This window comes from Emydura macquarii, unplaced genomic scaffold (genome assembly GCF_026122565.2).
Source record: "Emydura macquarii macquarii isolate MOO-44397 ecotype Brisbane River unplaced genomic scaffold, CSIRO-AGI_Emac_v2 contig_2928, whole genome shotgun sequence".
NCBI classification, from domain to species: Eukaryota; Metazoa; Chordata; order Testudines; family Chelidae; genus Emydura; species Emydura macquarii.
Genome location: NW_027133065.1, coordinates 1,635 through 24,419, shown reverse-complemented (window position 1 = coordinate 24,419; position 22,785 = coordinate 1,635). Strand labels below are relative to the sequence as shown.

The 22,785-nt window shown below is 50.0% G+C and overlaps 1 protein-coding gene across 1 annotated transcript; it reads left to right on the top strand.

The window, feature by feature from the left end:
- The first annotated feature begins 5,246 nt into the window (after positions 1–5,246).
- On the top strand, positions 5,247–22,375 carry LOC137167532 (E3 ubiquitin-protein ligase TRIM39-like). The gene is made up of 6 exons (XM_067569750.1): positions 5,247–5,675; positions 9,231–9,326; positions 11,220–11,450; positions 11,992–12,014; positions 12,114–12,217; positions 21,864–22,375. Exons 1-6 carry the CDS (start codon positions 5,247–5,249, stop codon positions 22,373–22,375), a joined length of 1,395 nt encoding a protein of 464 aa, XP_067425851.1.
- The last annotated feature ends 410 nt before the right edge of the window (positions 22,376–22,785 follow it).

Below are 22,785 nucleotides of genomic sequence, written 5' to 3'. Positions count from 1 at the left end.
CCAATATCATAATCAATATGATTATATCCCAATCTAAGGGGCGTGCTTGTAATATATTAGCTCGTGATTTGTTCAATATGTTAAAAGAAGATATGTTAGATATATGCCTTGGTTTTCCCCCCACTCCCACACCCTCTCTTCCTCTGCCCTTGCAAACTTGGCAAATATATCTGCTCAGTTAATTGTTGCCTTCCCCTACCCCCTGAAACCTTTTCCACCCCCTCTTTTGATTTTCTTTTTACATACCCTTTTGTTATCCCCACCCATGTCTTTCCTTCCTCTTTCTATTTTAAATCTATTGGTTGTGTGTCTAACAACACTGCCTATCGAATAGGACTTTCTGGCTTTATGTCTCCCTCCCCCAGTGGTGGCGTGCTCATAACAACTTCGGATTGTTGTACAAAAACTGCTGATTATATTATTTGCTCTTGTTCTACCCTCCGACTTTAAATACTTTTTCTTCTACAACTACGGCCCACTACAGTCTCCAGCCAACTCCCCCACGTGTCTGCAGCTGACAGACTGCTTCACTCTGGGTGATGTTTATTTGCCTGGCCACACTTTCACTGGAGTGACAATACTGCCTTGGTGGTATGGCAATCCTAAATAGCAAAAGAGCTGCTGGCTAAAGTGGTCCTTGCTGCTGCCTCCGTGTCTGCCTCCGTTCATAAGAACACTGCTAAAGGCTGTGTGAAGGTCCAACTTTCCACCCAGACTGTAACCCGCTTGGAAGATTCGACTCCTGGCTCATCATACAGCCCTGTCTCCTGGTGGACTATTTGACAAATAACAGCCGCCACTGTTTCTATATTTGTGTTACTCATTTCTATTATTATGTGGGGTTATTTTAAGCATACGCTTAAAAACTTTACTATGCTTTTTTCTCTTACCTTTGTTTCCCTCCCCACTCCATACCACTTCCCTCCTATAATCCTAAGGTAGGTCACGAATATCAAAGTAGTTAGGTGTTGATTATATCTTACTTGTGGGTTCGATTTGTCAAACAGGAGGGAACTGTTAAACCTGAAGCAGTTTTCAGCCCAACTGAAACCCACAATAATGAACAGGCATGCATAACCAAATCTCAAGGACAATGGCTAATGTAAATGTCTGGGGGGAGGTGGGAGAAACTGTCTTCAGCTCAGTTGCATACACCACTGAGTTCAAAGGCCCCCAACACTCAAAACTGGTGCAGGAAGTGTGACATGGCAGTTTTGGGTGTACCAGAAAAATATTTATGAAATAAATTATAATTTGTGTAAATAAGCTATAAGGATCCCAGAATATGCAAATTGGTATTAATTTATTCAGTTGTACATTGGTGTGTACATAATATTTAGAGTTTAAAAAAAAAACCAAAAAACCTCGAGGACCAGATGCCCATTTAGTAATTCCGCCTTTCCATGAACAGCACATTCCTTGCACCCTCTGTACCCCCCTTGTGGTGTACCCTCTTACCTGTAAAGATTCCACCTATTCTCCCCTCCCCCCACCACCAAGGATAGTCAGAAATCCTGTTCTGTCTCTGTGTTTATCACCCCTGTTCTTACTGAGAAGAACAAGGTCTGTATTTGTAAGTAAATAGATAAGAGAAATGTAAATTAAATGTTTAAGTGAGAAAAAAAACGTATATAAAATGATCTTTGTAACACCATAAAGTGGAAGCTGATTTCTCAGACTTCCCGATATCGTAAATAAACCTCTTCAGTCCCATCTGTGATGCCTGATTCTTAAGAAAAAATCCTTCCTGCTTTACACGGGGAACACCAAGGTATTCAAGGAATTAAATCAGGGACGTGGGAGACAAAAATCCTTCTATATGTAGATGACAGTCTCCTGTTTATTAAAAATCTGGCTCAATGTGTTCCAAATATCCTACAAACAATAGATACCTTCAGTAAATTGTCTGGCTACAAGATAAATTGGGTAAGTTGGAAGCAATGAAGATCTCATTGGCGCTAGATGGAACTGGCTCATCTTTAGATGCAAACAGACAAGTGTCAGATATCTTGGTCTCCTGTTCCCTAAGGAAATTAAAAACATAGTCAAGATTAACCTAGCCCCATAAACTGTGCTGCTAGCAAATAATTTCAATGGCTGTCAGGCCCTAACTCTCCCCCTTTGGGGAAAACCAAACCCTGTTACAATAAATGCCCTTCCCAGGATCCTTTCCACTCTGAATTCCCTCACTAGCCATATTCCTCCTGTCACCAGAAGATTTTAGGGAAGCCAATTTGCTATCACTGAGAGAACTTTCGAGTACAGGATTCCCCCTAAAACTACTGGTACGGCAGTTTGACCTATTGGAATTTCCAGGGGGACAATCCTCCCTTGAAAGGACACGGATACAGCCCTCCGATCAAGATAGAACATGTAAGCTGTGATACTTCGAAAACAGATACCAAATGTATTTAGAAGTGAATGGTTACACTAAATAGAAAGATAGAAATCAAACATGACTTGTAACTATAACACAATATACACAACTATTAGAAGATTTACAGTACAGGAAATACAACTAGAACATACATGGTACAAGAATGTTCTGAATAATACTGTTACTGTAACTTAACACTAGAATACTGAGCACTATTCTCTAACATTGCATTAATTAATAACACTCGATACACACATTATTACTAGAAATCCTTATCAATCTACCAGCCAGTCAGCGTTAGGCCAGGCGGTTGCTGGATGGGCAGAGAGGGAGAATCTCACTCACATCACAAGCATCCAACTTTACTGACATGCAGACTCAGGTGGCCTTTTACTTATACAACCTTTAAAACGTCCTCCTCTTCATCAGGGAAGGTCCTTCTGCTCTGCCCAAAGATTGCTCAGAGAATTACCCCAGGCCCAGAGCGAGGACCCAGTCAGCCCAGTTGTCTAAAGCCTAAGGCGCACCTTTGCTTCAGTGATGCTCGCCGCTGTGCTGATGTTTTCATAGCGAAGGTCTTGTCAGGGAGCTGCTTTCCCCCTTCAGCTGCTCTTCTCCTCCCTGATCTCAGCTCTCTGCCCACTGCCTGCTGACAGCTGGCTATACAGACCTATCCCTGTCAGGTAGGGGAGGGGTCACCTTAGGAGCAAGAACATTACAATGCATAGGGGAGGGGCTAGGAGGGAGGAGGGGCAAGGAGTGAGCAGAGAGGGGAGCTATATTCTAATTGCCAACACCAGATTCACTTGCTAAGTTTTATCCTAAAGATCCTTTTCCTAAAACTTATCAATATTTTAAATAGCACAGAATGTCCAGACACTGACACCACTCTTTATTTGTTTAATTCATTACTGGTTTTTGTTTTGTTTTTGTTTTTTTAATTTTAAACCCCTTCTGAGGCTTTTCTACAACCCTTTTCACATGATCATTCTGCCTAGCAGAGTCAAATAGCTTGAGACAAATCTCCGGCTACACCTCCCTTTTATTTTACCAAACTTGACACCATCTTCAGGTCCTTCTTGTGGGGTGCTGGTAACAAGCCCAGATTCTCCTTACACAGGTTGCAGCTCCCTGTCAAAACAGGTGGTTTTAGATTTCCAAACTTTCCACTCCACCATCAGGCAATAACTCTTAGCAAAGCAGCCCAGAGACGCCTTCCCTTGTGTGGTGCAGCCCTGGAATGACTCCGGCTGGAAGCAGAATTGTTGGCTCCTTCACCCCTTTCCAGTGGCTACACACAGATTACTACAGATTCCCTAAAGAACAATGGCCCACTACTGTGGCAGCTGGAAATACTTGGGGTCTGATGTTTACTAACATTAAAAATCACCTCCTTTTACATACCAAGGTCTCTTTGTGGGGTAACTCAAAACTCTGTCTAGTAGTCTGCCTTGTCCCCGGCCAGATGGTATTAGGAGAAGGATTCTGACCATCAGTCAATTTATTGAAAATGACACCTTCCCCCCTTCCACAATATAACAAGAAAGGTTCAGTCTAGAGATGAAGGAGGAGTGGCAATATATCCACCTTAACCATGTCATCTCCAGCTGTTTGGCCCCAGTGCCTGAGCTATCCCTGACCCAGCTGAACTTCTTTCATCTCTCCAGTTATTACCCAGATTATCAATACCTATGACAACACTTGGCCAGCAAATTGGAATTAAACACAGATTCTCTAGAAAAGAGATAGGAGGTGGAACTAGGCCAAGTATTCTCTGCTATCCAATGGAAACACATTTTAGTCACTGCTCTGAATTGCTCCTTGGATCTCTGTTGAAGATTAATCCAGCTGACAATCTTATGGAGAATGCATGGAACCCCTCCCCAACTCTTCAAAACAGATGCTGCTAAATCAGACAAATGTTGATGCTGTGACTGAGCAGATGCTGACTTAACCCATATGATCTGGGAAGGCTCCTATACTCGCAGAACTGAATTGCATGATTAATAATTTTTTTCCTATCAAATAAAATTGTGTTGTAAGATAAACAGGTAATTTAAAACCTAATGGATGTTAATGGGAAGCTGAATAAATCTGAAACACTTTGGCTGAGCACAGCACTAATAATTGCTAAAAGACGAGTATGACAAAAGGAAATCCAAAAACTGACCAACCATGGAAGACTGGAGCACAGACATTGTAAGCTTGGCTACCGTGGAAAGAATTGAAAACCATCCCAGAAACAGCTAAGAACAATTCTCAGAGCTCTGGGATGCTTTCCTGGCAGTATCTCACTGATCCTATCAAGTATTTGGGTGGCCCCTTGCCTGCCCCTGCTCTTCATCCTCTTCCATTCCACCCTGTTTCTATCCCCCTCCCATGAACTTTGCCTATTTAACTAGTTGGATTTTTATCAGCAAATTTTGTTTGTTTCTAAATTGTGTAATACAAATAATTGATTTCTATCGTAACACTTCATAGTCTAGATATCTTTCAAATGTACCTGAGGTTACCTAGCAAATGGTTCACATATTGTGAGCTGTTAATGTGCTATGAGAAGTTTAGGTGCCATTGGTTATGTCTGTTTGTTCTGTGTGTGTTTGTAGCTATTTAAAAATGTAATAAAATATAACATGACAAACCAAAGCCAGACCCAACAACTCCCCTGGCCCTAGGTCTGGCTCTGGCTCTGTCTGCCCTGCCCCGGGGCTGTGACACTGGCGGTGACTCGCTGCAGCTCAGCCCGGCCCGCTGGGAACAGCAGGAAGGAAACGCCCCAGCCAGCGCCAACCAACCCGGCTTCTCTGAGCTCAGGGAAGGGAAAGTGAAACTAACCCGCAGCGGCTGTTCCCGGCCGGGCGGAGGAGCCATGGCTGCTGCCGGGGAGCTGGCCCGGAGCTTCCAGGACGAAGTGACTTGCTCCGTCTGCCTGGAGTATTTCACAGAGCCGGTGACTATCGAGTGTGGGCACAACTTCTGCCGAGCCTGCATCACGCAGCACTGTGAGCAATGGGAAAAGGGAAGAAGGCCAGAGCTGAGCTGTCCCCAGTGCAGAGCACAATTCCAGAAAGGGGAGTTCAAACGCAACACGCAGCTGAACAACATAGTGCAAATGATCAAAGAACTGAGGCAAAACCAGGGAAAAGAGCCAAAGGAGGATCTGTGTGAGAGACACGAGGAGCGCCTCAAACTCTTCTGTGAGGAAGACGGAGAAGCCATTTGTTTGGTGTGTGAGAAATCCCGGGCTCACAAGTCTCACACTGTGGTTCCCATTGAGGAGGCTGCCCAGGATTACAAGGTAGGAAATTGACCTTGCTGAATTAAACCTTTTAGGACACCAGGTTTATCTCCTATTAATACAAGGAGAAAGTTTCAAACATGGCTGCCTAAAGTTAGGCACCTCCATGACAGGGGCTTGGCTTTCAGAGGGGATGAGCACTGAGGGTTGTGGGTAATGGGAAAAGATCCAAACTTTTTTTGCTCCAACACTGCAAGTTCCAAAGCCTCACAGAGAGAACAGGGCTGACGGCTCCTTGTGCACCAAGACAGTCTGGGCCCGGACACATCCCTGCACCCAGTGCACAGAGCCCACAGCTGGCACCTGCCTCCTGCTCTTTTCTCCCTCCCTATCCTGCTCTTCTCTCCTCCTTCAGCTCCTCCCAGACCAGCAGCCCTACTCCACCCATATTAACTCCTGCATCCGCTCTGCCAGATCAAATTAGTAGGATGTGGGGTGGCCTTACAGCTTAGGTACACCATGTATTACACACCTCGGTATTGTGATTGTTTGCTAAAGTTCACCCTGCTATTACCCACCATGTATAGATTGGTGCTATGATTGTCTGACAAAGTTAGGGCAGCTGTGTTCTAACATGTTTGGGTTTTGGCAGCATGGATGGGACAAAGAACCGTGTTAGTGCTCCCATCCCCTGTCTAGGGCTATGTCTGCACTAGAGAGTGGGAAGCTGCTGAGGTTCCCTGCCCTCACCCCAGGAGAGAGGGGAGGACATGGCTGACATTAGGGCCCTACCCAGGGTTGCAGAGGAAGGAAGGGAAATGACCTGATTTCCCTCCCCACAGGGACCAGACTCACTGACAATCTCAGCTTGGCCTGAACTGTCCCAAATTTCTGCTCCAAGCCCTTTGTCCACTGAGGGTCGTCTCTGCCCCAAGAACGCCAAGGCTACGTCTACATGACAGGATGGCACTGCAGCGAAGTAGCTAGGGCGACCTAAGTGTTTAGGTTCAGACCAGGCCCAGCCTCTGTGCTCACTTACAGGGCTCAGAACCAGCCAGGAAGTTCTGGCACTTCTCCGAAGCGACTGCCTTGTTCTCCAGGATCTCAGCTTTCGTTATTTCTAAACCGAGTCTCCAGCTGTTCTGCTTGCAAAGAAAACCTGAAAAATTGTGACCCACGTGTAGGGGATGCAGAGAGCTGGGCACAGCAGCTCAGAGAGGTGTGAACTGCCCCAATCCCTCCGGGAGGGTGAGCTCAGGTGCCCAGAGAAGATCATTTAAATCTCATCATTGTTAATGATTTTATTCCCCATGTGAGATCCGAGAGGGAGAGTTACAGCTCAGCACCATTTACTGCCAATGACGCCTCCTGCCAGTGCCCCTAGCGGGTGATGTTTGGAAGATGCCACCCCTTATCTTTCCCCAGTAAAGGAAGGCCAGGCCCAGAGAGCCCAGTGGCATATTGTAGCCCCATGAGGGGAGCCGGGCCCAAGGAGTCAATCAGCAACACCGTCCTGTTTTGAACATTGCACCATCTACTGTGAACAGGCCACGGTGTCTCCTTTGGTGACTCACATGGGCAGAGATTATTTTGTGGGTGGAGCTTCAAAAACTCCAGCCACCCTTGTCCCTCTGCCCTCGCCCCCGGCTGATCCCGGCTCATTTATGAAGCTGTTCTGCTGGATGCAAAGGCTGCCTCTCCTCCTGTTTCTCACTAGCCCCTGCTGGCCCCTTGCTCAGCACATCCCTGCAGCAGCAGGCAGGGGTGTCAGCCCAGCAGCAGCCCAGGATCTCACAGCAGCATCAGCCTTAGCCAGGGGGCAAAGAGGAGGCAAGAACCCAGGGCGCCGAGAAAAGAAAAAGAGTGACATGGGGAGAACTCTGGAGGGGCTCAAAAGAGATCTCTGTGGGGCTGCAAAGCAGTGCTGACTTCTGGTTTTGCCAGTGGGTGCCCTATTACTCTGCCCCCCAAGGCCCCAGCCCCATTACACCCAGGGGCTAGTGGTTAGAGCATGGGGGCTGGGAGCCCAGACACCTGGGTTCTCACCTGGCTCCAGGAGAGGAGTATGGACTATTGGTTAAAGTATCTGTGTTGGGGGGAGAGTTTGGGACCTCAGATGCCTGGGTTCTTTCCTTTCTCTCCTCAGTCTGAGAGGAGTGGGGTCCAGTGGTTAGAGTGGGCAGGGGCTGGGAGCCCAGATGCCTGGGTTGTCACCTGGCTCTGGGATGGGAATGGGGCCTAATGGTTAGAATGGGGCTGCCAGCCACCAGGTCAACCCCTTCTCCCAACTGGCCACCAGGTCAACTCCAAGGGGAAAAAAAGGTCTGGGCCCAGGCCTAGGCTTCCCTCCCCCTCCAGGGCTTTCCCCCCTCACACCTTCTGCCCTGGGATTCTAGGGCTTAGTTCCCCCACACACCCATCCTGTCCAGTTTCTCCCCCCCACAAGGGGCTTTCCCAGGCTTTTCCCCATGCCCACACCAGGCAGGTCCCTAGCCTAGCCTTGCCAGTCTGCTGCTAGGGGACCCCAATTTTCCAGGGGCCCCAATGGCCACCACTGCACCCCTCCCCTAGCTGGGCTCCCTCTGCCAGGAGTTGGGACTCACCTCAGTTGCTGCCTGGGGTCGTAGCCTGGCTGGGAGCTGCAGCCACCTGCTGTCACCATCTGGCATCTGCTCATGTGCAGGTGGGAGCAGGGAGCCCCTCCTACCTGCACACATGTGGGGTGAGGATGAGCAGGCAGGGGCTGAACAACTCCCAGGGCTCCTTGACCGGACCTAAGGCTATTTTTTGTTACCCAATGGGGCGGGGCTTGGGAGTTGCCACCCCCAGGTTAGCAGCTGCAGCTGCCCTGCCCCTGAGGCTGTCAGAGCAGCGGCCCCAGGGTTGACTCAGCCCCTGCAGAGCAGAGAGGCAGGGTGGAAAGAGCTGATTAGATCCAGCTGATGGTGGGCAGCAGGCTGGGCCAGCCCAACAGCTCGTCTGCAGCCGTGCAGGGAGGGAGAGAAGCTAATCAGCGAGGACGCCAACAGCTAATCATCCCTGTGGGTGCTGAGCACCCACTATTTTTTTCTGTGGCTGCCTCAGCCCCTCAGCACCCCAGAGCTGGCACCTGCTGACAGGGCAGGAGCACGTTGCTGTGCCGGGTGCAGGAATCACGCGCTGTCAAAGGCAAAGCGCGCCCTGGTTATGTGGCTGCCTGAGGGAGGCCACATGGGAGCCTGGACAGAGAGATGAGCCCCAGTGTGGATCTTGTTCCTGGCCTGGCCTGGGGTTCAGGGAGCGATGAACTTTGCCAGGCTCCTCACTCTCAGCGGCGGGAGGGACCGTTCGGAACCTTCCCAGCTATTTCCCCTCCGGCCTGTGCTCAGTGTGTGAAACTTCAGCTAAACCAAACACAGGTTTTGAGAAGTGCTGAGTGTCTGCACAAAGCAGAGCGTCCCCGCTCTGAGCCTGGCATCTCTGCTTCCAAGATGCCTGCGGGGCCGGCAGAGCCGAGTCTGCTGCCTGCTTCCAGGGTATTTTACTGCTGGTGTATGAAACGCCAACGTGTACAGTCCTCTGCACCCGTCGGACAGGCAGATTAATGGCTGTTTATCACACACGCTGCCCCTGCAGGTGAAACTCCAGGGAGCCCTGGGCCCTCTGAGGAAGGAGCTGGAGCAGGCCCTGGCGCTGATGGCTAAAGAGGAGAAAAAAACCACAGAGTGGCAGGTGTGTGTCTGGGTTTATCCTTCCCTGAGCCCTTGCCTTGCAGCGCTTCCAGGGATGAAGGGGCTGTAAAGCTCCGGGTCGAGGTTATGAACCTGCTCTGGTTGTTTGCTGCTTGACACAGGCTTGGTGCCGGCAGGATCAGGCTGTGTCTCTGGTGGGGATCTCAGCACAGCAGCTCCTGTAGGCGGAGGAGGAGGGGGCAGTTCCTGGCCCTTGTGCGGTGGCGCAGACTCACCCCTGGGCTCTCTGATGGGGCAAATTCTCAGTAGTGGGTTCAGTGTTTTCACTGTCACACGGGTCCTGTTTCCCTCCTGCGGGTGGGGACAGGGTGCAGGGTGCTGCAGTCATCGGGATTCAGCAGCCTCCATAAAATAGCTCCGCAGCTTCCCTGCAGCCTGGAGGAAACAGGGGTTGTTCCTGCTCCCTCCTCCGCCCCACAGTCCCTGCAACGCACCTGCCCAGTGCCTGGGCCAGACTCTAGAGCTGGGCGGAGGATTTGCCTCCATGGCTGAGGTACAAAATCCCTCAGTGGCTGGGCTGGGGCCTGCTGTCTGCTGAGCAGTTCTGAACGTTGAACCCAATTGCGGGTGCTGAGCTCTGTGGAAAATCTGCCCCAGGGTGCGTCTCCCCTGCACCAGCAGTCAGCTGGGGGTAACCACACCAGTCATTACTCGGGGTTCTGGGTGGGTTGGTGCCAGGAGATTGTCAGGGCTGAACCCGAGGTGTCTGAGTGCCCCGAGGCTGCAGCGCTCCCAGGGGTGGGGTGGGGGTGGTCTGGGGATGGGTCGGTGCCAAGCCCCACTGGCAGAGGTGCTGGAGGGCTGCTCGGGGCTGGGGTTAGCTGGGGCGGAGGCAGAAGTTACAGCGCTGACGCAGCTGCCTCTCGCTGGCTGCTCTGCAGCCTGGGAACCCTCAGGCACTGAGCACGGCCCCTCCCCCACCACACAGGGGAGCTGGACAGATGGACGGGTTAGAGCCTTGCCCAGGGAAGAGGAGGTGGGTCAGCACAGGGCAGCAGCTGGAGGGGGAAGGGCTGGGGCTCACGTGCGGGGGTTACAGGGAGGAGGGCTCTGGGGACAGGGGGACGAGGTAGCTGGAGGCTGATAAAGCCCCTGGCCAGGTTGGCATCTCAGGGAGAGTAAGAGGGACCTTCCCCAACTTCGCTGACACCCGGATCACACGGGGGGGGGGCAGGGTCAGCCCAGGGCCACCCAGCACCTCAGTGCTGAGCTGCTGGGGGGGCTAGCGAGGCCAGTGCAGAGCAGCCAGCCCCTCCCCCAGCCGGGATCGGCCCTGGCTCCGCATCGTTACCGCTGGTCCTGTCAGAGGGCAGGTGGGGACACAGCTGGCATCAGCCACCCGCCGCTCTGTGCGCCACGCTGGGTCCCTACACGCTGCGATCCTAGGGTCACTTGTCACATGGGCACAGGGCACTCGGGCAGCCTGGTGGAAGCCACAGCCAGCTCTGACAGTCCCTTGGGTGCCCAACACGCATGTGAGCCCCGGGATAGCACCCACAATGCTGTTAGCACCGGCCCTCGGCCCTGAGCATTGCAGCCCTGGGAGCAGATTGTCCCAGAACAAGCATCGCCCACATCCCGACGCCCTGTGCAGCCCCCTATAAATCTCCACTGTTCCCTTGACGTCACCCCACTCCCCTGTATCCATCCAGGCCACCCACAATAGCATACTGCGGCTTTACAAACACCCCAGACATCCCCACTTTGGGACTGGCCGTATTAACTCTGAACTCAAACAAACCTTTATGATACGTTTTCCAAAGCAGTAAATATCCTGACAAACCTGACACTGATTTAATACCCCCTGCTCCATGGACAGAGCCCAGTCTGTGACTTAACATCTGGCTCACGGTTTCTCTGTTTGTTTCTCCAGAGGAAAGTAAAGAATAAGAGAGAGACGATTGCAGGTGAATTTAACAAACTGCACAAATTGCTGAGAGAGGAGGAGCAGCTGCTTCTGCAGCGACTGGAGGAGGAGGAGAGGGAGACTCTGCAGAGACTACAGGAAAATGTAACCAAACTGTCCCAGCAAAGCTCCTCTCTGCAGCAGCTGATCACAGAGATAGAGGAGAAGTGTCGGCAAACGGATGCTGAGCTGCTGAAGGTGAGACTCAGACGGCATCAAAATTCTTCATCCCTCCAGAATTAAAAGCTCAGATCCATGGGTCTTGATTCCAGAACTGAAGAGTAAACGTGTTCTGTGGTTTTATGGACACATAGAACATCCAGTTAAAAGCTCCATCAGTTCAAAACCAGTGCAGTGCGTGGGAGAGAGGAATTCTGATCATGGAGATCCAGTGAGTCCAGGGGCAATTTCATGGTTGATAAAAAAATGATAATGGGCTAAACCCATCCCTGCTCTGCCTCCAGAGCATTGGGCCCAACAAGGTTTATAAACACAGATTCCAAGATGTGCGATGATGGGATCAGGCCCCACAGGGGAGAATGTTAGTGGCTAAATTACTGTCTCACCTACATACAATGAAACCTGGTAATGCAAAATGACCTGTGAGCTTTTATCATAGACCAGTGAAGCCTGGAAAGGTGGATCTTTTTCTAGATGAAAGGTTGATGCACAGAGTGAAAATTCACTGTTTTCTGCACGTGGTTTTCATTCACAACATTGATTCTCTTTCTCCTTCCAGGATGTGAAAAGCACATTGACCAGGTATGTTTCCGATGTTCATTGTGCTTCTGTCATTGGTAGCAGCTCTGCAGTGATGTGTGTACAGAGCAGCTGAGTGATGATGGGACGTTTTCTTCATAGGAGTCAAAGTATGAAACTCCAGGAACCAGAAGCCATTTCTACTGAGCTGAAGAACGTGTATAAAATCCCAGAGTGCTACCTTGATATGCTGAAGAGATTCTGGGGTGAGTGGAAACTACTGAGCCATTCAGCTGTGTTGTGCCTGGGGATCTGGACACAGCCTGGCACCCATGACACACACGGACCCAGCGGACAGGCTGGGAGCTGTGATAGCTGGAGGCTGAGGCACTGAGGGCTGGGGAGTTTCCCGGCTATTTGCACCCACCTGATTGTCGCTCTGACATCCTGACCCCAGGGGTGTCACCGAGCCAGGTGCTGTCAGGCCTGGACTGGCCCATTGTGCCGGGTGCTGCACAGGCTGGTAACGGAGGATGTGTCTCTGCATCTCCCCTGGGACATGGGGGGCTGCGTCGTGTGGCCACCGCTCAGTGATGCCACAGCCCCATTAGCCAAGGCTGGCCGAGCTGGCTGAGCCGGGGGAGGGGCCGGCCTGGCTGCTGTAACCTGACATGGGCCGTGTTTTACTGGAGAACAAACTGCCTCACACGGACCCTTCGTCTGCTCCGAGTGCAGCCCGGTGCGAGCTTGGGTCCATGGGGGCATGTGACTCCTGCCTTTGGGGAGACTGGGCGGGGGGTCACCGTTGCTTGGACCGTGTCCCCCTCCCCTGCTACGCCCCCTCCCTGAGACCTCACCCACACTGCACCCCCGCTCTGCTCCAGGGCCTGCTCCTGCTGGGTCTCCTCCCCCAAGAGGCACAGGCGGTAGGTGGAGGTTTCCAGGGGAGGGGTCTTGAGACCCTCTCACCAAAGGCACCCGGAGCTCAGCTTATGCCTGGCTTTTGCGGGGGGCTGGCGCTGAGTGGCCCCAGGTGGACACACAAACCGGGGACACTCCAGACATTTGCCTTCCCGCTGTCCCAGGAGAGCCCCTGTGCTCAGCCCCTCTGGCACCATTTGCAAGCCCTGCTGTGCCCCCAGCTCTCTCCTGCTGCAGTTGTCCGGGGAGTGGCTGTGCCCTGCGTCAGGGTCACTCAGAGCACCGGGGCCGCCAGGCGGGGTACGGGTACTTCCCTGATCCCTGAGCCCACCCTGGGCCTGTCTGGCTGGGTCGGGCAGAGGGTTTTGTAGAGACCCGGCTGGCTCTGTGCTGGGCCCTGGGTCACCCCCAGTTCAGCATCCAGCCAGCAGGGGGCTCCATACCCCCAGGTGCAGGGCAGGGGCAGCCTGAGGTCGGGGGAGGGGCTCAGGGGGATCCGGAGGCTGTGGGGCAGCGGGAGCAGGCAGGGAGCTGGGCCGGGGGGGCCGGGAGCTGGGCAGGAGGCACAAACACCCTGTGCTCAGCGCTCACTCCAGGTTCTCACTCTGGCACCGGCTCCGCTGGGGTCAGACACCGCGGTGAGGGGCCCACACAGCCAGACTGGAGAGAGCCAGGCTCTGTCCGTGGGGGGAGGGGCAGCAGCTCTGTTACATGGTGCCAGTTTCACAGAATTGTCATGGGGAGGCGCCCTGGGGCACCCCTCAGCTGCCTCAGGCTGGCCTGCAAGCTCCCTGCCTCAGTTTCCCCTCTTCAGCACTCCTGAAATTACTCGACACAGAGCAAAGATCTGAGACAAAAGTCCCCTGCTGGGGTTTATTTGGTCTCTGCCCCTGGAATGTGCTCTCCCTTTGCCCCCTGCCATCCTGGCACCTGCCCCTCCCCCCAACCACCCTCTGCACCCTGGACCCCCTCATCACTTCACCCCCACACACCCTGTCAGCCACTTCTCCCCTTTCCCCTTTGGCTCCTATGTCTCCCATCCCTCCCCTCACCCCATCTGTGCCTCCCCTGATCCCCTCTTCCACCCTTGGGTCCGCCCTGTCTCTCGACTCCCCCCGGGCCCCTGCCACTCTCTCTGCTCCTGGTGCCCACCCTTCCCTCTAATCCCCTTTTGTCTGCCCTCTGCTCAATCCCCCTTTGCCCCTGTCCTTTCCCTTGCTTCCCCCTACTCTTCAGATGCCTGCCCCTTTCCTTCCCCCTGTGACATTGGCCAGGTACAATCTCGATTGTTGAACAGCTTCGTGCCCTCAGTTCTCCAGTCTGGAGTGCCTTTTACACTGCTTCACTGTGAGAACAGCCACTGGGCATTCACACACAGTCTCTAGCATGTCACTTCCTCCCAGCTACACAGGCGGAGTGCTATAGCCAGCCACTGCTGAGTTACACTGCAGGAGACACCAGCAACCTCCCTGTCCCAAACTGTCCACCCAGAAATGTGCGTCTGGTTGCCCAGCGCTCTACTGGCCAACACAAGCTCAGAGAAAGTCCGTCATTTCATTAATAGAAAACGCTATGCACAAGCCCTGTTATCTGAAGTGAAGGGTCCGAAACATGTCAACCAAACACACTGGTTTAGATAAAACAAGGTTATTAACGACAGAAGGAAGAAACTTAAGTGGTTACAAATAATGAGGCATAAAAGTCAGAACTGGTCACAAAGGAAATAAAAAATAAAACACAAACTAACATTGAACTTCTCAGACTAAAAAATTGAAAGCAAAAAAGTCTCTCACCCCAGGCTTCTGCAGCTCACTGGCTGGACACCCCCAGCCGGGACGTCTCCCTAGGGCAGGGTTGTTTCAGGTGTGCCTGTTGCTGGGAGTAGAAAGGAAGGGAGGGGAGGGGAGGTATTTGTGTGGTTAGTTTCCTTTACTTTTCTTACCTCTTTGAGAAATATTTGCAGCTGGAGTTAAGGCGACAGCAGGGCTGTGGGACGGGGACTCCAGCTGTGTCTGTGCCAATATGTCAATTTCTTGCTCGTCCCCTTCTGGCTGCTTCCCAGGTTCTCATGGTGTGATTACGCTGACACCTGGCTGAGGCGTTCGTTTGCCTGTTGTTTCTGAGGAACTGGGCTGTGCCGGCTTTTCTGAACTTAGTGATGCCATTCAGGAGAATCTTATGTTACATGTCACGTTACCTCATGGATTGTGCCAGGAGACCCACTTGGTATGAAATGTGTCATCGTCTTGTGAAAGGGTGAACATGGGAGAAAAGACAGTCACACCTTCACTCCCCCTGCCCCCAGCACCCACCTCTCCCCTCGTCCCCTTCCTTCTCGGTGCCCCTCTCCCCTCCCTCTGCTTCCCCCACCATGCATGACTTCCCCACCCCTTTTCTCCATCCCTCTCTGCACCTGGCGCCCACTCCTCCCTGTTAGAAATAATTAAACAGGTTGTTTTTGAGGCGGAGTGGGGAGATGTAATCCTTGATTGCCTGCTTGTTTTACCTTGACGCCGGGAGTGAGCAACGGGGGGGTTACTTTACAATTTTTTTTATTTATAATAGTATGTAATTATAATTAGTAATTTGTATTTGGTTACATTGATATTTATAAAATGAATATTAATAATGTGGCGAGGGAGGCTACGACCTTCCCTGGATTGCCTGTCCTTGGCCCCACTGCTCGTGGTCCACTTCCTGGAATCGGGGTGAGCGTTCCCCCACTCCTCACCGTGGGTCTCTCTGTCGCTGTGATCCTCCCCTGTTTGGGTGAGATCACCCCACCTCAACTCCGTTATTCAGTTGTTTGGACGGCCAGGTCTTCCTTCAGCCCTCTGTGCCTATGACCTTTGGCCTTGCCCGGACGGGCTTCTCCTGAATTCCTGTACCTTGTGTTGTGGTAGCAACAGCAATCTCTCCAAGTGCAGTTCTGTCGCGTCTCACTGCTCTACTCCTCTTCTCAACTCCCTTTCAGCTGCCCCTATCTGCCTGACAGAGAGGCTTTTAACTGCTGGGGGCAAGCCCCTTAACTGGCCTCAGCGAGCCTAATTGGCCTAATTGCCCTGGAGTAACCCCAGCTGGATCACCCAGGGAACAAGGATTTGTTGCTCCTGGGGCTAATATAGATACCCTCCAACACTCTCCTATAGCCAGCAGGTCTGGCCCTGTCACAATAACGACATGATTAATATAATTATATTTGCTCCTGTTTGTTGTTTACAGGATTATTATACAGAGGGCAGGCACATTATCTTAAAACTTATTAATTTTACATTAATATTTTTTGAAGTAAAGGCATGCCGGGGGAAGGAAGATAATGCTTTTTTTTTTTACTAAGGCCTTGTGCAGGAGTGGTGACAGTTATTTTGTTAGCCTTATTTTTTGTGCAGATGGCCAGAAAGGGAGGAAAAGAAGAGAGATAATAGACTTTAATTAGAATTTACACTAATTAATAGAAACAAGGTTTTCCTGTGATTTGACCCTGTTTTTTGTAACTTATGCCTGACTATTTGTTTAGCTTTTCATTTTTAATTTTTTTACATTTTTAAATTGTTTTAAAAGAAAGGCCTCGGGGCCTATCCTTCCCGCACACTGGCCGGGGGGGCACTGGTCTAGGAGGCCCTGACTTCAGGTTGTCAAATGCCTTGGTTTACTGTTCATGCTACGGGGAGACAAGGGATGTGGATTACTGACTGAACAATATGCTTAAAATTACAGGTATGATTTTTGGGGAGAGGCTAGTATGGTGCAAAATTTTAAACATTTTATAAACATAATTTAAACAACTAACTAATATGATTAATATTTTTATAATATAAGTAATACAACCGAGGAGTGAATGAGAGTCTCTTAAGCCTGTTTGAAGGGCACAGACCACATTAGTCTAAGCACAGTTAGTAGGCAGGTTAGCGGCTAGTTGGAACGCACTGGTTCCTTAGATGGCCTGGGCTTCCAAAACCTGCGTTTTGCGTTGCTTGATTTGGAGTTGTTTTAAAAGATGTGTTAGGTGGTCCCAATTGATCTAGGAGGGTTCTGGTACAGCCTTAGTTTAGTTTAGTTTATTGGAATTGTTGGGTGTCTCGTTATATGAAGCTGTTTTGTGGCCAGTATGTGGATTTGATAGGTGGAGTTTTTTAGTTGCAGGGAAAAGTTTCCTGGTTTAAACCCCACTCATTTTACACACCTTTTATTTCTTTAGCCCCTGACTATTTAGCACAGCTACTTTTTCTAGCAGATTTTATTTTCCTTTTTTATTTAATGCTATGGGGATACTGGTTCTATACATTGTAATGGTGGTGGTACTTGTGACTGTTTTTTTGTGTTATTTTGTTTTGCTTAAATTAGTTTTATACGTGGATAGTAAACCTCTGGCCCAACCAGAAACCGTGTATTGTTTTGTTTTAACCCACACTTGCTATACTGGCTCTTGGGACCAGGTGATTTTAAAAAGCTAATAATTTGCTACATTGGTACCCTTTAATTTAAAGGGCCATACCCACAAACGGGCATTCTGTAAGAGGTTTACAAAATGATTTGTTAGAGTTTGCTGGACCTGGTCACAAGCTTCTCCCCATAAAATAGTTTTGACACTTTTTACTAAATTTGTTATAAGGCTTTTGGTGAGGTTTCCAAAGGAGATTAATTCCTGCTGAATTTGTAATTACCCACAGCAGCATTTTTAAAAAAAAAATTTGGTCAATTGGGAACAATTAGCAAATGTATTACTTAGAAACTAAATAGTGGGGAACAAGGTGATAGATCTTTGCAGTTTTGATGCATTAAGGACTATAGGTTTTTGGAGCTGGGTAGGCCATCAAGGAAATGGTTTAGTAATTGATATTTTGGAAGGAGGGGGAAATGTGGGAGGATGAGAGGGCGAATTATGGTGCATTTTTTTAAAATTTCGGAGTGGGTAGTATGACAGATTTAATTAAAGGGTGATACCTGCCTGAAGAGTTTAATGGAATTCAAAGGAGGCGACACTCCTGTTAGATGCCCAAGTACCCCAGACCATTGAATTATTTGTTTGTTTGGTTAAAGCAGGGGGAAAGGTACATTCTCCAGCATAAATGATGGCTTGGACTGTCCGTGTCAAATGCTCTGAGTTTTACTGGATCGAGGGGTGGATAGCGAGGTTTGTCATACTTTACCCAAACAGCTGTGGGAATTATTTAAAGAAACATTTATAGTTTTGAAAAACAAAATTACGTTTTTGTTTTTTTTTTGCTAATGGCTAATGAACTATAACACTTCACCTGAGAAAGGTGAGCCCTTTAATGCTGGGTTAGATTTTTGCAAATTTTGAATTTGATTTTTTTTATTTAGAATTTATTTTATTATTTTGGTTTTGCCTGCTTTTGCCAGGATTATGTTCTTTTATTATTGAGGTATTTTAAAAAAATTAAATGCTTAATAACAAAGCTAAGCAACACTAGCTATTTGTATTTGCTTAACATTTTTTATACTTTTTTTTTTTATATATTTATACTTAGATTTTTATTTTGTACATTTAGAAACAGTTACGTTTTAATGGAAATTCCTTATTCTCTTTTGTAAATTTGACCAATTGTTTAGTAATTAAATGATTTAAATTAAATTATTTTTTTGCCTGCTGCCTGCAACAGTTATTTACAATTAATTGTTTATAGACAATTTTTTGGGGAAAAGGGCCCATTTTCTTTGAGAATAGCTGTAAAGGCTCCTGGAGACAAAAACATGGTAGTAGCCACTACTTGAACCCTTTGTGTAATTTGTTTAATGATTAGGTTTTTACGCAATGTGACTGTACTAAATTATACATATATTTACTTTATTGAATATTATTAAACTAAAATATTTTATAACATTATTTTATATTATTTTATAATTATTATTTGCAATAATTTTACAATTTTTTGAACTGTTTAGTTGTTTTTAATTTTTGTACTATTAATTTTTACAAAAGCTATTTTTAACTTTTTAAAAAAGTATTTACTTTTGCATTTAATTAACGATATTTTAGCTTTATTATATTATTTTTGCTGCCATAGCTTTAATATTTTACTGGCAACATAGTTTTGTGATTTTAAACTTTTTATTTTTTTACTCTGTTTATTAGCCACTGTTTTTACTGAGCTGCATTCTTAAGGTGGTGTATTGTGCTTGTAAAACCTGAGCCACCAAGTACAATTTTTGCAACACAGCTACCTTAGTCTGTGCTTTGTTAAAAAATGTTTACATCCAAAATGTATTCAAAATTTCCTCCATTAAAATTTTAGAAAAAACAAAAGTGCAAGGAGTGTGTGTGAAAAGCCACCAATTCGTCTTGTGAAATTATTGTAAAGTACAGGCTAAAAAACAACAACAACATTTCTTAACATTCCAACTGCATCTTTCACTTTTAGCTCTCAAACAAGAAGCAAAAGTGACATTAGAAAGGAGAGGGAGGAGAAGAAACAGAAAAAAAAGGAGGGGGAGAGAAAGAAAAAGCAGAGAGAGAGAGGCAGGGGAGTGGGGAGAAAAAGCAGAGAGCGACTTAGGAAGAAGAGAAACTTAAGCCAAAAAAAGGTGCAGAAAAGCAACAAATTTATGGGGCTTCTTGGAAACCCACACCCCAATCCTCTATCCTGGCTCTGAGAGAAGAGTGGGAGTTGCTGATCCAGCCACTAGAATGAAACTGGGGGTATTAGCAATCCTTGCCAGCCATCCCAAGGCTGTGCTCCAGGATTTTTCTGCTAACGTTGTTTGCTGATTTACTAGCTCCTCCAGATGAGATTGGCTGTCCCCATTTTAACGGATGGTGGGGCCCTCTTCGTCCGATAGGGGACCAGTGGGAATTTGGATACTCGACCGGTGGAGAAGATCCTCCCCGGGGGGGCATTGCGAACAGTCACGATAGGACAAACAGGGTTATTGTGACTGAGTTTATCCCCATAGGCTGGGGGGGAAGGGGAGACACAGGGACTAGACGGAAGGGGCGGATAAAGGCGGGACAGGGTAACAGAAGTTTGCTTTAAGGTATCTACTTGACCCTTCAGGGCCAGGTTCTTTGACTTAAGGCGGTTAAAATCTTCCATATGGCTCTGAGCCACTCTAACCGCAAGCACACTGGGATGATTAACTGTGCGCTGCTCCTCCGGGATTTGTTGCAAGGTTTCACCCTGGCTTCTAAGACTTGTAACTTCATCCCATAACCCAGACAAGCCCTCGCGGAGAGCCTGCCCCAAAATAACCTTTTCCTTACCCTGGGAATACCTGGATATGAGAGAGGCTTCCACCCACCCCTGGATGGCTGGCCAGTCCTCACCTCCCCCAGGAGGCGCCCCATATGGCCCCCCCCAAACTTCCCTACCAACTTATTAATATATTCCTTAACCGTGGTTACCGTAAAGGCGAGCAGTGGTGATCAGGCACTTCTCTCCCCTGAGATCCTGTTCGTGACGCCAGATGTTAGAAATAACTGAACAGGTTGTCCCGGGGGTAGACTGGGGAGACGGAGCCTTTATTGCCTGCTCATTCCACCTCGACGCTGCAAGTGAGTGACGAAGGGGTTACTTTACAATCCTTTTACCCATAACAGTATGTAAATGTACACATTCCCAGCAACCCCCATAGACCCTGATTGGGTTACATTGACACCTATAAAATGAATATTAACAAATGCATAATGAGTACAATTATACCCGCCCCTGTTTGTTGTTTAAGGATTATTGCACAGAGCGCAGGCACAACACCTTGAAACCTACTAACATTCTTTAAAATATACAGTATGCAAGGGAGGGAAAGAAGATAATGCTCTGTTCCCACCAACGGCCTTGAGCAGGAGGGGGAATAGTTATTTGTTAGCCTCATTCCCTGCGCAGGTGGCCAGGAAGGGAGGAGGAGAAGAAGAGAGAGAACAAACTCTAGCTAGAATTCACACCAAGTAACAGAAACAAGGTTTGCCGGTGCCATGACCCCGTTCCCTGTAACTTAGGCCTGACCATTTGTCCAGCTTTTAACTCTTTACTCTCCTACACTCCCTTTTCCTCCTTTTGCTGCCCCTTCCTTTTCTCCGTTTTCTCCCCTGACCCCTGTCCCTCCCCCACCCTTCTGGCACCCGCCCCTTCCCTTGCCCCCTCTGCTCCCTGCTGCCTGCTCCTCCCTTGCATCTTGTTGAACCTGGTGCCTGCCCCATCCCATGCCTCACCACTGTCCCCCCCCCCCCCCCAGCCTCTCCTCTAATCTGTCCCCCGGTACCTTCCTCTTTCTTCTCCCATCCCGGCCCCCAACCCTTCCCCATCCCCCAGCACAAGCACCTTCCTTCTCCCCCCTAAACCCCTGCCTGTCCCCTCACCCCCCTCTACCTCCCTGTCTCCTGCACCCCTACCTCCCTCTAGTCCTCTGGGGCCAGCCCCCCTTTCACTCCCCTCTGCCACCCTGGGGCTCCTATTCCCCCTTAGTCCCCCTGACACCTGCCCTCCCATTACCCCACTCTGCCCCATTGCACCTGCCCCAGCCCTTGCTCTGCCCTCTGGTGATCATCCCTGCCTTAGACACCCCCGCTGCCCTCAGCTCGTGCCTCACTCTGTGCTCCTGGTGCCTGCCCATTCCCTCCACCCCTGCTCCTGGTGCCTGCCCCACTCCTTCTCCCCCCACCTCTGGCACCTGACCCTCCTCTTCACCCACCTATGTCCTCCTGGTGTCTGCTCCTTCCCTTGCCCCCTCACTATCCTTGTGCCTGCCCCTCCTCTCTGCCTCTCCTCTTCCTCTCCTAGCATCAGCCTGTCCCCTTCCCTGTCCCTGGGCTGCCCTCCCCTGCCCTGACCCCACTGACACCTTCCCACCCCACCGCTGCCCAACTCCTGCTATCCTTCCCCTCCAATTCGCTCCCATGAGCAGAGAGGCCCTGACTTCCCTTAATGGGCAACAACCACCCTCCTCCCCCACGATTAATGGGGACGCAGATTAATTTCCCTTTGATCCCCGTGACCAGGCCCGGCCTCAGCCCTGACTCTGTGACTCTCTCCCCAGTGGACGTGACTCTGGATCCAGACACGGCAAATCCTTGGCTCATCCTGTCTGAGGATCGGAAATGTGTGAGAGACGGAGACACATGCCAGGATCTGCCCAACAATCCTGAGAGATTTGATCCTTGTCCCTGTGTGCTAGGCGCTGAGGGGTTCCCGAGCGGGAGGCGTTATTGGGAGGTGGAGGTGGGAGACAAGCCTGAGTGGGACCTAGGGGTTTGTAGGGAATCTGTGAGCAGGAAGGGGAAGGTCAGACTCAAATCTGAGGATGGATACTGGGACATGTGGTTGAGGGATGGGAAATACAAGACCTGCACCTCCCCACCAACTCCCCTCCTCATGAGCGTCAGGCCCAGCCGGGTGGGGATTTTCCTGGACTATGAGGCAGGCGAGGTCTCATTTTACAATGTCACTGACAGGTCCCAGCTCTGCACTGTCACTGGCACCTTCTCCGGGACGCTTCACCCTTATTTCAGTCCTGGTGTCAATGCTGGGGGTAAAACGCGGCTCCCCTGATCATCTGCCCGGTCCCAGCCCAGGCCGGAGGGAATCTCTGTCCCTGACAGCAACACCCGTGGCCGAGACTGTCCCCTCCCAGTGCTGAGCAGCCCCCAGGCCTGTTCCCAGGGGAGAGACTAAAGGGTATCAGCCACCCGCCCCTCAGTTCCCAGCACTGGACCTGTCACGTGGGGGAGAGGAGAGGGGAAGAGAGAGGGTGTGGGGAGCCGGCTGTGGGGGGTAGGGTATGTAGGGCTTGGGTGGGGGCAGCATCAGGGGTGGATGCTGACAGTGGGGGTAGGGAGGGGGCTGCAGCAGGAGGCTAGGGAAGAGCCCAGCTGACATGAGGAAGACTCTGGGGAGAATGTAATGAGGGGGGAGGGAAGACACCCCAAGGAGGAAGAGCCCCTGGTACAAATGACAGGGGA

Excerpts from the sequence above, each read along its gene's own strand:
- LOC137167532 (XM_067569750.1), top strand. The coding sequence starts at position 5,247 with ATGGCTGCTGCCGGGGAGCTGGCCCGGAGCTTCCAGGACGAAGTGACT. Across the intron at positions 9,327-11,219 it reads AAAAAACCACAGAGTGGCAG|AGGAAAGTAAAGAATAAGAG; the intron begins GTGTGTGTCTGG and ends TTGTTTCTCCAG. Across the intron at positions 11,451-11,991 it reads CGGATGCTGAGCTGCTGAAG|GATGTGAAAAGCACATTGAC; the intron begins GTGAGACTCAGA and ends TTCTCCTTCCAG.